The following is a 14319-nucleotide window of genomic DNA, read 5'->3' as shown; positions in this document are numbered from 1 at the left end:
AGTTTTAGTCGAGATATAAACCTGTGAGGAGAGGAGATTACAATAGAAATGCTTAACAGACTTCGCTACAGTGGTGTTTAATATCAGGTACACCTATAAACACATACAGATGATTATAAACTAGTGTCTAAATACAACTATGTTCCCTAACTAGGTTCTTGTACCATACCCTCTGGTATCAGAATATATTACTATCTAGAAGAGGAATGGGACTTTTTTTTTTTTTTTTTTTTTTTTTTGCAGAAACTCCAAGTCTCTGCAGGCCTGAAATTTCCTTTCAAACAAACAAGTAGTCAGGTAACCACGCTGTATGTGTTTAGTAAAAGAACTGCAGATTGTTAAAAAATAATCTGTTCATGGGTTGGTTTTTAAAGAAGGGTAACTATAAGGTTCTGTATTGTACAATAGTGCAGCTTTTCAGAAAAGCTTCTAGTTCACTAAACAATATACTCAACAGCCACATGCATAAGAACCACAAATAGTATTTCCTTACATCACAGGCGCACCACTCTTGGAACATCAAAAGAATGTTCTTCAGCTGCATCTGGATAGCAATGGCTGCTTCCCAATCTGGGTCCACCTCAATATGTTGACCAATCTGTCTCTGTATCTCCTCCATCCCCTGCAACAAAGAGCCCCGTAGAATATTCACCAAGGTAAGTGATCAAATGCTCAAGCAACAGGAAACCCCATAAACAGAGGGAAAAACACAGGCTGTTCACAGATGGCTAAAATAGGAATGGTGTTACATCTACCTCCACCCACGCAAGATACAGATTTAAGAACCTGTGATCTCAGTTTTGTGCCTGCAACATGCAGAACATTACCACAGAGAGTACTAAGTGAACAGATGACAAATATTCCAATATCTTTGCAATGGCACATCAGAAAAACATTATTAAATGCACTGTACCTGCATGCAAGTCAGAATTCTCAAGAAAGACCGGAATCCTTCCAAAAACCGTACCCTCAGTCTGTCTGTCCACACTGTAGGCTTAGTGATTAAGATATATCTGTCCCAAAAAATGGTATTGCTCATAGTTTAGGATTTTCTTTTGCCCATATTTATATCTAGAATGTTTTCAAATTCATTAAAGTCATTAGCATCATCACCATGTCACACCACCATCCTTTATCTCAAAAACGCTCGGTAAGACTTCCCAAACTAGCAGAGGTATCAGCTACAGGGTTCCAGTGTTTGGAATTACTGTAATTTGAATGCAAAGGTATTATAGGCTATAGGTATCTTGCTCTGAAATTATTAATATTAATCCTGTGCATAAAAGTAACTTGGAATCTCTCAGGATTCAAAGTACTACGCAAATGTAGAGTATTATGAAATTTTGCCAGGTGTACTAGAATGGCAAGGATTAAAGAGTCAAATTTCCCAGACCGCCTTACTGCAGGGGGTATACTTTTGTATTACTATGTTTCTTATCCATAGAGCTAGTTTTTTTAAAAATGCACAAGGAAGGGGAGTTGTCAGGAAAATTTCATCAACATTTGTTTTCCATTTAGACCTTTATATTTCTATGAGATATTCCAATTTTTGGTGAACTTTCACAATTTTTTTTTTACCAGCTCTAGTCATCCACTGTGCCACTTCAGATTTCTGAATAGAAACAACCCAGCCTATTTCAGGGTCAATACAGGAAAAGATGTTTGTCCATATAACACTTTACTAGTGCTGAATTTCTCTTCATATAGTCTTCACTAACTAAAAGACTTCTAAGACTTAACACTTTGTAGCTATAAAGCTTTTTGCAAGAACATATTATTTAGCTATACTTATTACCCATCCTCAATTATGGGAATATTTTATACCGAAATATAAAGTGAAGTGATAAGGCAGAGCCTGGAAGTATAATTTAATAAATTTTGCAGTGTTGTACTTTTTAGTGAACTCAGGATCCATCACGGTCATCTGCACAGTTAATGTACTTTTGCCAAGTCTTTTTGAGCAAAGGCAGTGACAAGTGATTTAATCAGATAAATATAAAAATACTGATGCTAAAAAAATGTATTTTCATCTAATACCAACTGAAAATATGCCCTTTGCTTGACCTAGCGCAATAGTTTCTAGAAACAAAACTAGTTAGGAGGAAGGCTTTTGGGGTTGCACATCCAAGCAGTTAGAATAAAACTACAGGATATGTTAGGAGTACCACCACTGTCTGAGTTTAGGGAACTTTGACCTCATTCATTAAGCAGCCGTATCAGTATAAAAACTAGCATAATAGCCACTCTTCATTCTGCTATTTTAGATTATGTCCTGAATTAAGTTTTTTACACTAAGAATCATACTGGATTTAAGCGTTCACTGCTGTCACCAGAAGAACTGCAATAAAGAAACAAGATCCAACTCTCAGTGCACTCAATGAGAATAATCTCATTAATTTTAAGGCAAGTTAGATCGGGCCTTGAAGTGAGATGTGTAATAAGGTTCTCAGTAAGTGGAGCATTTTAAATAAAAAGGTCATTATTTTTTTGCTAGCGAGGAGGTTATACTGTAGGGAAGTCCTTGCCAGTGTAAGATTCATGGGCTTAACATAGTAGGTAATTTCTATTATTCATTTCTAGTATATATCTCATCATGTATGTAACCAAGGATGACGAGTGCGCTAGAATAGTTGATAGCCTGATAAACCCAGTGTTTCCTGGAGATTCTCATTGCTTTACATAAAAGAAAAGGATTTTGGAGAACTTCTTGACTGATTTTCAGTTCACATTTTTCTTGCCTTTGTAACACTAACTTCTAAAACTTTAATATTCTTGGTTTTATGGTTAAAATAAACTTGAAGAAAAATATTTGCCATTCTAATAGTTTTATGAAAAAAATTCAAAGCAACTGACCCTCTTTAAATGTGCAAAAATGGTCTCACAGCAGCTTTTTCCATTGGCAATGATCCACCAATTGTATCTTTCCATGGTCTACTTTCATCATTCTAACTGGTGATATCAATCTATTTCTGAACACAATACATTGTCATGGGTATTTACAATTGGGATCATGCGTGCGAATATATAGACAGTACCCAATGAGATTTAAATAACTAAAATCTCTTTGCTTACTTGCCCAATTACACTATTTTTAGTGTATATGATGCATAACCTAAACATACATAACAGAACCTTAAAGCATGCATTTGTAACTGTTGTAACCAAAATTTTCTGAACAAATTATGTTAAAAATGACAAGCCAAAGAATGGTCACAAACTTCTATCGACTATTGAACTACACACTGAACATCTACTCAATAGCCAGAAGTGTGGCATTAGATACATTAACAATGTAAAACTAATCCATCACCACTATGTGTCACTAATTCACAATTAGCATGACCGTTACCCCCATGACTATGCTGGCATTACCAGACACCATGAAATACCAGTGGAGCCATCTTATGAGGGCAAAATTAAAGATGTGTGTCCACTGCGTTTGTTGTAGTACTGCATTTTTTGCAGTTTCTTTTGATACTTTAAACTAGTTGGGATCTACTTTAAAGCAAGGTGACAACAAGGCAATCTGTCTGTGGAAGTTTTTCATACTCCCTCCTCAAATGTACACTTACTTGAGGTCACATATGACTGCATACACCCGACCCAGTTTGTCCTGGCTGTAACCCTGGAAGTTGAACTTCTCATTCTTGTCCAAGTACTCTGGCAGCACTTCTAGTAGTGTCTCTGTGATGATGGTTATTACAGTTTGCTCTTCAATAAGATGGCGTGCCTGTGTGGGAAATGGTGTTTCAACAATAGGAATCTGCCTGGCTGCAAGAATAGGTAGACACTCTCTGCTCCTATTAATTCATAATTTGGATGTTCTCCACACTTGTGGCAAAGCGGTTTATAGTTTGCCAAACATTCTCTAGTGCTGTGCGTCAGCTGAGCCACACTTGCAGTAAAGAGGATGGTGTCTAAAAACGTATAGTGCCATATCGCAGTTTTGACCCCCTAGTACAGTACGCAATGCCAGGACCTGAACTATGAGACACTAAGTGAAAAAAAGAGTATCTTCAGCCTCTGACCAAACTTCCATATCATTCTCTTCAGGGAAGTGAGATTCCCTTTTATCTGGAGACAAAGTCACCCAGAACAAGTCTCCTGTGGTAGAAAGTTTGCCAAGGGACAAGACTGAGGCTGCTTTATGCTACTGTAATAGCAGTAATGCCAGGCAGTAGGGCTCTAATGGTCCCATCACCTGAAAAGTGGACGGCTGTGGCTGGCAGAGTGTGTGGCCAGAGAGGAGGGATGTGTGCCAGTTCAGTGGCTCCTACCAATGAATCTCCTGTAGGTAAGTTAGAGCTGGTGAGAGTTAAAGCTCATGAAAACCTTGAGGAAAAAGGTGTGACCACAACACTGACTGCCCTATGCCAAGGTGAATTGCCCCTTCTGCACAGGTGTAATCCCTCTCTGTATCAGCTCTGTGGAATTTGGCTCATTTTCTGTATGCTGGTATTTTCATTTAGTGCCTGACTTGAAAGGCAAAACTGTAAAGGAAAGAAAATGTGTTTGTGTCCTTTGTTTCTTTAAGATGTATAAACACACAACCTCATTATTTTTACTTTAGAAATGTTACAAACATCAAATCATGTCTTCCTTTATTATTTATTTATTTAACTAGAGGAATAAAATACTGGAGTGGGATCTCTCTCATTCTTCTGTTGAAGAGGGACCGGTGCCAACTCTTTTCACCCAGGGAGTCTAAGTTTTTGGCAAGGGTACAAGTTACACAGGTGTCCAAAACATTTGTTAACAAGCTGAACAAAAATCACTCATTTCAATTGATCATGCTGTACTTCCTTAATAGCTGCAGTGACAAACTACTAGCTCCCCAGTCATCTATAAAGACTTCCTTGAAAGACAAGGTAGAAGAGATCTGAATTTCTCATGTAAAAACCAAGCAGGAACTCTACCTTCAAAACACACACAGATGCCCCCTCCCGCCTCCTGTCTTTTAGGGCTTCTTCATCCTTTTCTTTCCCCCCAGGTCTCCCCCCCCACACACACACACACTTTTTCCCCTCTGCAGGGAAAAAGGTAATCTTGCTGTTTACATGAAAAGGTAATCTTGAGCTGCAGACTAAAAGAAATTTAGCTGATTTATAGAATGACCTTGTGCAGAACTCCATTTACTTGCATCCCTTCTCATTTCTGTGATGAATTTTCATAAAAACTTCAGACAAAACAACAATTTACCCTTTTATTTTAGCAGAACTCTAAATACACTTTTTGCTTTGGCTACAAATGTATGGAAACTGCCTACTAATTGAATCAGCAGTCTACAGATATGGTATCATGATAAACCACTCCATGATCATGATAGATTTACTGAGGTGCTGGCTATACGTACCAGAGTGGGTACAGTGAATATCTGAACTGAGAGTGCAGTCACTGAGATACTTCTATCATGGTCATCACTGATGTATTCTTTTTGCAACAGCTTGTAATACTGTGAAAAGGAGAACATTGGGAAAATGATTAACAGCTAAAGCTAAATCAAAACAAAAAACATTTAATTTAATTTTCACTTGGAAGAAACATTACAGTTAAAACAGATGTCTTTATCACTCCCTAACAGCTCCAGATAAACACACATGAACTGCACAAAGCCCCATATCTAGCAGAGCACTTAATGTGGTTAACTTTACACAAGAGTAGAACCACTGATTCTTCTTTAAAGTTAAGCACGTGCTTCGGTGCTTTGCCGGATGGAATCTAATTCCTTTATTTCCCACACTGCCATCCTTCTCCAATGAGGGAAACAAAAACACACACACACACACACAAAGTCAGTCTCTTAGCTCTTGAAATTACAAGAATCATAAAATAGGTCTTTATCCCCTCCACAAAACAGAATATGGACTGTTCTGTTGAAGAGCTGCCACCAAAAGCTCTAAGGATTCAGCATAATTCTTTCCCTTACATTTCCATTCCAAAGAGGAACACTGTCACTCACATTTTTCACTCGTAATATAAGTGGATTGTCTCTCATAACAAAGAAATGTTCTGCTAGCCCTTACTTCATGTTTATTTCTCAAATATTGCATTATCTTTTTGAAAAAAAATCAGATAGTTTACCCACTGCTTCAATGGTAGCAGAAATCTAGCAGCATGTAGTAAAGCTATATATACACACTGTGCTCATCACTATTGCACATTAGCATCTACATGTGTAAAGCGGGGATTGAAGCAAGGACCTTGAAGTCTCATACTTTTTTGGCTGAGCTAGGAGGGTTGCTAACGCACTCCATGTTGGAAGTTCATTAGTTTAAAATCAAAACAATTCTCCATAGTTCTAAACTTAATACCAGAATGGCAAGTCTATGGCTTTTATCGTCCATTCCATTAGGTTATGGCTGAACTTGCACCTCATTTTAGATTAGAGAAAGATTGTTGGTTCTCTGGGCCAAATTGCCTAGCACCCATCTCAACTAGTGAATACAGCTTACAAGTTTTTTATATGTTTTGGTTTTTGTTGTATACTAATTTATATCCTTAAGTGGATACAGTATTGCTTCTCAGACACTTCAGCAACTTCTTTCACGGTTGGAGCATGAAGAACTGTTTTGGACTCAGTACCCACAGAACTTTACTGCTACAATGTGATAATGAATAAGTTACACATGTATCTAAATAATCCTTGACAAAACCTTATTGAGAATCCTGAATTACAGATGGACAGCACCTACGCTGCATTTCTGTACAAACTGCAAGTTACCTTAAAACTGATATCAGTACGGATGTGAAAAAAAAAAATACTTTCTGAAATTAGGCTAGTGAACATGAAAAATATTTATAACACACCATAAACAGACGGTTTTATGGGGTTATCAAGTCAATGTACATTTAAAGAGGGCATAAACATACCATGTATTCTCTGAGTAACCATTCCACTCTCTCATAAATATCTTCCTCGATATATTTTAAAAATTAAAATTTATTGTTAACTATAAGTTAAAATTCCATGGGCATGGAAGCATAAACAAGAAGAGTTAGGAAATGAAAATCAGTTTAAGTTTTCATCCATAATTTTTACTCTCCCGTTTTTTGCTGAGGACATCACTTGTTTAAAATTTATAACCACAATATGTAAGAAAATATGAACATCTAGTTACCTTGACAAATTCAATAGCAAAAAGTTTTTTGTACTCCATTTCCATGAAAAAACTGCTGAAAATAAGTTCATGAAGGATCTTCCTTGCCCCTGTGAAGATAATAAAATTTGTTTTACTCTTACTCCACTAAACACTTTTTTTTTTTTTGTGCAGGAAAAGAGCAGGTGGAAAGAGAAGGAAACTCCATATCATTAGAAGTATTAAGACAGTTATGCATATACACATATAATCAACCCACTGGCAAGTAGCCTATTATTCATTTTAACAACATTCATTAGGTAACTGCTTCAGAACTCTGGTAGATACAGAAATCCACTTGTCCAACATGGTTTCCCCCCACCCGCTTGGGACACAGTGAGCTCAACTTCCTTTTAGCTTTCTTTGAAAGCCAATGAGCGAAGATCTAAGACCAGTCTACATTCAATTTTTGTATCAATTACACTATATAGAATTTAGAAACAAATAAGCTAACATGCTATGAGCACCAATATACCTGTGTAACTGCATCCACATGACAGGATTACAACCAAACTATATTAGTTTCTAAACGGATAATTAAATCAGTATAAGAATTGTATGCAGACAGGTTTCTTTAAATCATCCAAGTCATGCGTGTTAAGCTTTCTTAGCTTCGCTGTTTAAGGGTAACAGATCCTCTTTGACATTTTGTGGTTTTACTTAGTTTGGAAACAGGAGGAATGTTCTAGTTCTGCAGGGTTGCGTCTCCATTTGTGAACAGTTTCTGGGCTCTTAAATCTTTTATGCCAATCAGGCATATCATTCTCTTCTCAGACACTTTCTACTCTGGTTATTTTGTATGGAATATCCTACCACTCTCAGTAATGAAGGTGCGTATTCCCTTTGTCCTTTACTTAGCCATTATAGATACGTATATAAACAATTATACTTATGTCACTGTAGCTGAAATGTTATCATACCTTCTATTTTGTAACATTTTAATTTGAAAACTGAGAGCAGGTTTTCATCGTCAAGTTACATTCCCAGAGTACATCCTCCAAAATATGTAAATTTGAAAGGAAAGGATAGGGAGGCAGACACTTAACAAAAACTCAATCATATTCTTAAACTTCAGCTGCCCTAGAATTAACTTATACTACTATGGCTTCCATTTTAGGGCATTTATTTATTTAGCATATTTAACAAATATATTAAAGTGGATTGCAACTTCAGTTCAGAGTAACTTACAAACACCCACCCACCTTTATGAAGTTTTGCATCCCAAAGCATCAACATGCTTATGAGGCAGGGCTTTTCAGAGTCAGTTTCCTCTTTGAGGCATATTTGACAGAAGATCTGGCGGAAGTCACCTAGACAGAGAAGTACATTAGTTTGTGTAATGTCATTGAATAATCAAGGAGTCCACCCAACAAAATACAAGTCTGTTTAAGAGATAATTTCATACAGAAATTACTTCTGGATTCTGATCTTAAAAACAAAATCACAGATCACTGACTAACCTTAATATTTCTACACAAGTGTGATCTCAGCATACCCTGTTGCTCTGCAGAATAACTTCCCTAATTTCCACAGAGTAGAGTTACCTACTTACAAGAGAAATTTAGGGAGTTGTGGAGGACTGACATTTCACTAGGAAGGGGGTCAAGACAGCCTTGCACAGAAAATTCTACACCAGATCTGAACACAGGTGGGCAGGCCAGGTTGGGATGTGACTTGATCTCTTCCAGCCCCTACACAGGGTACTCTTACAAAGTTGGATTACATAGGCTTTGTGTAAGATTCCAGAATGTCATCTTATATTTCTTTAAAGTTATTGATAAACAAATTATTTGCAGAAGTAGGATGAATGTATGATAGCCACTTTTCTAAAGACAAAAGCATTGGCGAAAGAGAATTAGGAAATGAGTCCTTATATTAGAGGTTTCTTATGTGCAGTGCAATTTTGCAATCATGAAGCAAAAACAGTGGTGATTTGATTCAGTTTAATAAGGACTAAACCTAGCACCCACTTCTCTGAGAAGAGAAAGGGGCCTATGAATGGATTTGTTGTTTTATTTTCTAAGCAACATTCTAAATTTGGAAAAATAACGAGTCTGGAGTGGACTTGAGAGTCTCTTGTTAACACAGTCAGCCTTTGGACCTCAGGGAGGAGAATCTGAGTTTTCAAAAAACAATCTAACCATTTTCATTTTGAAGAATCTTGAAAAGAAACACATTATTAGGACTGAAAGGAGCAAGCAGCTGGCTTCTGCTTCTGCAGCAAGACACTTTGAAGATCTCTTCTCCACACACACTTTATGTAAAATTAGTCAGTTAGGTTTGGAATGTTCCCCAAAGAATCAGCACACAGACAGGAAAGCCACCTAAAGAGTCTCCATGAGATGCTGGAGGCGGGGAAAGGAGGGAAACACACCATAACAGTTTGAGGGGTGAAGTGATGAAAAGATAGATATATTATTGCAAGGGAGAAGAGAGAAACAGATTTTTTATTTTAAGGGGAGAAAAATGGGAGTATTTTAAACAAGGGAATATCACATGTATTGCTGCCTAAAGAGATATTTTTTGAGGGTACCTCTTGCTAAAGTTTTGTTAGCCCATTACTGGAACAAAGTAAATTATATGCTTACTTGAATAGCTCATAAGTTTGTTCAACCAAGAACCAAGGCGCAAAGCAAATTTCTGATGAGCCATAACATCAGCATGCAGAACCTCCACATGAAGCGGTCGTTGGGAGACATTCTCAGAGTGCCTCTACAAGTCAGGTAAAAACAAGAAAATAAAGTCTGAAGGAGAGAAGGCCCAGAAGTTCTAATCTTCTTAACCCGTTCACGAACCCTCCTCTCACTTAAGCAAATTTGTGCTGCAGACACCTAAACCAGCTGACTCCCGATTTAGGACAGTGTTTAACACATGTATCTAACTTGACCAACAGATGGTGGAATAAATTGTATCTCAAGGGGTTTAAAGAAAGATTATAAAAAAATCTGCATGTATTAAGTTATAAAGATTACATAACAAAAATATAGACAGACAAATTGAGTGAGGTAATATATTTTATCGGACCAAATTCTGTTGGTGAAAGAGACAAGCTTTTGAGTTTACACAGATTCTCTCTAATATCCTGGGACCAACATGGCTACATCATCACTGCAAATAACAAAAAAAAAAAGGTAATAAAAAAAATACAAAGAACACCAAAATTTGTAAGAGTGGAATAAAGATTTCAGGAAGTTACCTTGATTTCTTCCTTTGCTTCCTGACAGGATACATAAGGTCCTTCTTTAACAGCCCTACGACCCTGTTTAAATAACAAGGAATTAAATAAGAAATGAATTAATAAAATATTGAAGAAAAAAAAAAAAGAACAATTTAAATTAAATTAAGTTAAAAAAAAGACACTTCGGCCAGGTCCCTGCTAGGTGACATTATTCAAAATAAGCAGGCAACTCAAGGCAGGTGTGGTGAGGAAACAGGTATCTGACTGCCAATTAATTTTATCTAAAAATTACAGGTTGATAAGTGGGAGAAACAACAATTAAATAGATGGAATTAATAAATAATTGTTTCTCATGAAATTAGTTCAGGGAAACCAAAATCAAAAGATGGAATTATCGATACAGACTATTCAGGAGATTATTATTTTAGTAGCAGGGGTTCTTTTAATGCACTAGGTGACGCCTCATAATCAACAATTATTTTCTTCAAAATTAAGAAAATATTTAAGTAACTAAAATAAAGAGAAAAATCAATACACAAAATAAATCAATAAGTATATAAAATGACAAGAGAATATTAATACACAACTCAATCAGCAATGAATAGGCAAATGAGTTAAGCATATAAAATAAAAGGTAAATGAGTATTAAAGTATTAATACTTAAAATTAACTTGTAATTACTTATGTAATTCTAAAATGTAAGAGAAAAATCACAACAAAAATTGATTAAATATTGGCAAAACTTCTATCTTAGAAGAATAAAACTCAAAGCTATAAGAATCAACAACCATGCTATTCAGTCATCTACTCAAGGCACTAAATATATCAATGGGTATTTGAACTTCTCTACATGAGCAACTAAACCATGGCAAGCTGGGGTGTGAATCTACCCTGACACTACTGTGAATGTGGTCTAAACGTCCATATGCATTCTGTTGATCTGTTGAGTTTGTTAGAATGCTTTGAGCTGCATTCCAATGAACGGTTAACATAGGCCATGACCAACTACTGCAGGGCAGGTTCACACCCCGGCTTGCCGTGGTCTAATTGTTCCTGTAGATAAACCCTAAGGCCTTGTCTACCCTGCCACTTTACAGCACTGAAGCAGCCTCACTCAGGGGTGTGAAAAACACACCCCTGAGCACAGTGCTAGTGCCACAACTACACAGCCATGTTAACGTGGCAGCACTTTAACGTTGGCATCGAAGACATACCCTTAGTCTCCTACTGAGAGAGACTAATGATTAAACATCATTAACATTTCAATAAGCACATTAAGTGTAAAGTAACCAAGGTAAATTCAATTAAAGTAAATTAGGTTATAAAACTATCTAAAAAAAATCTCCTAGATTAAAGAAAAATAAAACTGGGAAAAAATAAATAGGATAGTGTACTTGAGTATAACAACTTAAATAAGACTAGTAAAACAACAAATAATTCTTCTCAACTCTATCTTAAGAAATCAGAATTCTAGGACTAAACAAAGGATTTAACTAAATGAATTCAAGGTCATATGACAATTACAGCTCACCATTAATCAGTGTTCAGACACAGCTGTCTAGCTAGAAATTGTTATTTCTACTCAAGCTGGGATATAAATCACCCAAGGAAGGAACAGGTAGGGTTCTCTCTGTTTTGGTTGAATTAATAGGCTAAATGGAAATGGTGAAAGATAGTAACAGAGTCTAACCAAGTATTGTGTAAGGTGGCGGTCTCAATTTTACACAAGGCAAAAAGTTTAGAAAAGCTGAGTTAGATGTGAGACTCCAAAAACAGAAAACCCAATAATAAAGGGGGGGGATTTCAATTAACCCCATACTGACTGGGAACATGTCACCTCAGGACAGGATGCAAAGATACATTTTCTAGGCACAATTAATGACTGCTTTTTGGAGCAGCTAATCCTGGAATCCACAAGGGGAGAGGCAATTCCTGACTTCGTCCTGAGTGCAGCACAGGAACTGGTACAAGAGGTGAACAGCTTAATCATCAGTAATAGCAACCATAATATAATAAATTTAGCATCCTTGCAGGGGGAAAATACTAAAGAAACCCACCACAGTAGCATTTAACTTCAGAAAGGGGAAAATACACAAAAATGAGGAAGTGAGGTAAACAGAAATTAAAAAGAAAAGCCACAGGAGTGAAATGCGTGCGAGCTGCACAGAAACTATTTAAATATACCATAACAGAGGAAGAAAAAAAAATGTGAATCCACAATTTAAAAAAACAGTAAGAGGACCAAAAAAATCGCACCATGGCTAACCAACAAAGTAAAAGAGGTGGTTAGAGACAAAAAGGTATCCTAAGTAAAATACTAATATGGGAAATAGAAAGTAGCGTTTACACTGGACTTGCCAAAGGTTAAGTATAATTAGGCAGGTCAAAAAAGAATTTGAAGAGTAACTAGAAAAAAAGCACAAAAACTAAGAGCAATTTTTTTTTAAGTCAGTCAGAAGCAGGAAGCCTCTAAACAATCAATGGGGGCACTGGATAATCAAGATGCTAAAGGAGCACTTCAGGAAGACAAGGCCCAGGTGAATCCTATGCATCAGACTTCACTGATGAGGAAGGTTCCCACGCCTGAGCCATTCTTTTTAGGTGATGCATTTGAGGAACTGTCTCAGATTGAGGTGTCAGCAGCGGTGGTTTTAGAACAAACTGATAAATTAAACTAATAAATCAGCAGAACCAGATGGTTTTCATCCAAGAGTTCTGAAGGAAATCAGATACGAGATTGCGGAACTACTACATGGTATGTAACCTATCACTTAAATCAGCCTCTGCACAGATGACTGGAGGATGGCTAATGTGATGCCGATTTTTTTTTTTTTTTTTTAAAAAGTCTTCAGAGGCAATTCTGGCAATTACAGGGTCAGTTAGCAAACCGGTTGAAACTATAGTAAAGAACAGAATTATCACACACAGAGATGAACACAATATAGATTCATAGATACTAAGGTCAGAAGGGGACCATTATGATCATCTAGTCTGACCTCCTGCACAACGCAGGCCACAGAATCTAACCCACCCACTCCTGCGAAAACCCTCTCACCTATGTCTGAGCTACTGAAGTCCTCAAATCATGGTTTAAAGACTTTAAGGAGCAGAGAATCCTCCAGCAAGTGACCCGTGCCCCATGCTACAAAGGAAGGCGAAAAACCTCCAGGGCCTCTTCCAATCTGCTCTGGAGGAAAATTCCTTCCTGACCCCAAATATGGCGATCAGCTAAACCCTGAGCATATGGGCAAGATTCACCAGCCAGATACTACAGAAAATTCTTTCCTGGGTAACTCAGATCCCACCCCATCTAACATCCCATCACAGGCCATTAGGCTTATTTACCATGAATATTTAATTACCAAAACCATGTTATCCCATCATACCATCTCCTCCATAAACTTATCGAGTTTAATCTTAAAGCCAGATAGATCTTTTGCCCCCACTGCTTCCCTTGGAAGGCTATTCCAAAATTTCACTCCTCTGATGGTTAGAAACCTTCGTCTAATTTCAAGTCTAAACTTCCCGATGACCAGTTTATATCCATTTGTTCTTGTGTCCACATTGGTACTGAGCTTAAATAATTCCTCTCCCTCTCCAGTATTTATCCCTCTGATATATTTATAGAGAGCAATCATATCTCCCCTCAACCTTCTTTTAGTTAGGCTAAACAAGCCACGCTCCTTGAGTCTCCTTTCATAAGACAAGTTTTCCATTCCTCGGATCATCCTAGTAGCCTTTCTCTGTACCTGTTCCAGTTTGAATTCATCCTTCTTAAACATGGGAGACCAGAACTGCACACAATATTCCAGGTGAGGTCTCATCAGTGCCTTGTAACGATACTAACACCTCCTTATCTCTACTGGAAATACCTTGCCTAATGCATCCCAAGACTGCATTAGCTTTTTTCACGACCACATCACATTGGCGGCTCATAGTCATCCTATGATCAACCAATACTCCAAGGTCCTTCTCCTCCTCCGTTACTTCTAATTGATGCGTCCC

The 14319-nt window shown here is 37.2% G+C and overlaps 1 protein-coding gene across 7 annotated transcripts in view; it reads right to left on the bottom strand.

Annotated features, from left to right (window-relative positions):
- UBR1 (ubiquitin protein ligase E3 component n-recognin 1) overlaps positions 1-14319 on the bottom strand; it is a 142608-nt gene that overhangs the window by 97692 nt on the left and 30597 nt on the right. For all 7 annotated transcript variants that reach the window (XR_005225512.2, XR_005225513.2, XR_005225514.2 and 4 more), the window contains exons 7-14: positions 10333-10395; positions 9725-9848; positions 8339-8446; positions 7119-7207; positions 5354-5452; positions 3573-3730; positions 914-1013; positions 494-622 (exon numbers count right to left, since the gene is read on the bottom strand). Coding sequence is in view for 4 of the 7 variants with exons in the window: in XM_037900379.2 (XP_037756307.1) it covers positions 494-622; positions 914-1013; positions 3573-3730; positions 5354-5452; positions 7119-7207; positions 8339-8446; positions 9725-9848; positions 10333-10395 (870 nt within the window). In the remaining 3 variants the exon portion in view is untranslated. The remainder of the gene's footprint in view (positions 1-493; positions 623-913; positions 1014-3572; positions 3731-5353; positions 5453-7118; positions 7208-8338; positions 8447-9724; positions 9849-10332; positions 10396-14319) is intronic.

The sequence above is a fragment of the Chelonia mydas genome, chromosome 6, assembly GCF_015237465.2.
Source record: "Chelonia mydas isolate rCheMyd1 chromosome 6, rCheMyd1.pri.v2, whole genome shotgun sequence".
Classification (NCBI taxonomy): Eukaryota; Metazoa; Chordata; order Testudines; family Cheloniidae; genus Chelonia; species Chelonia mydas.
Note: the sequence above shows the minus strand (reverse complement) of the source record. Positions and strands in the feature narration are given on the sequence as shown.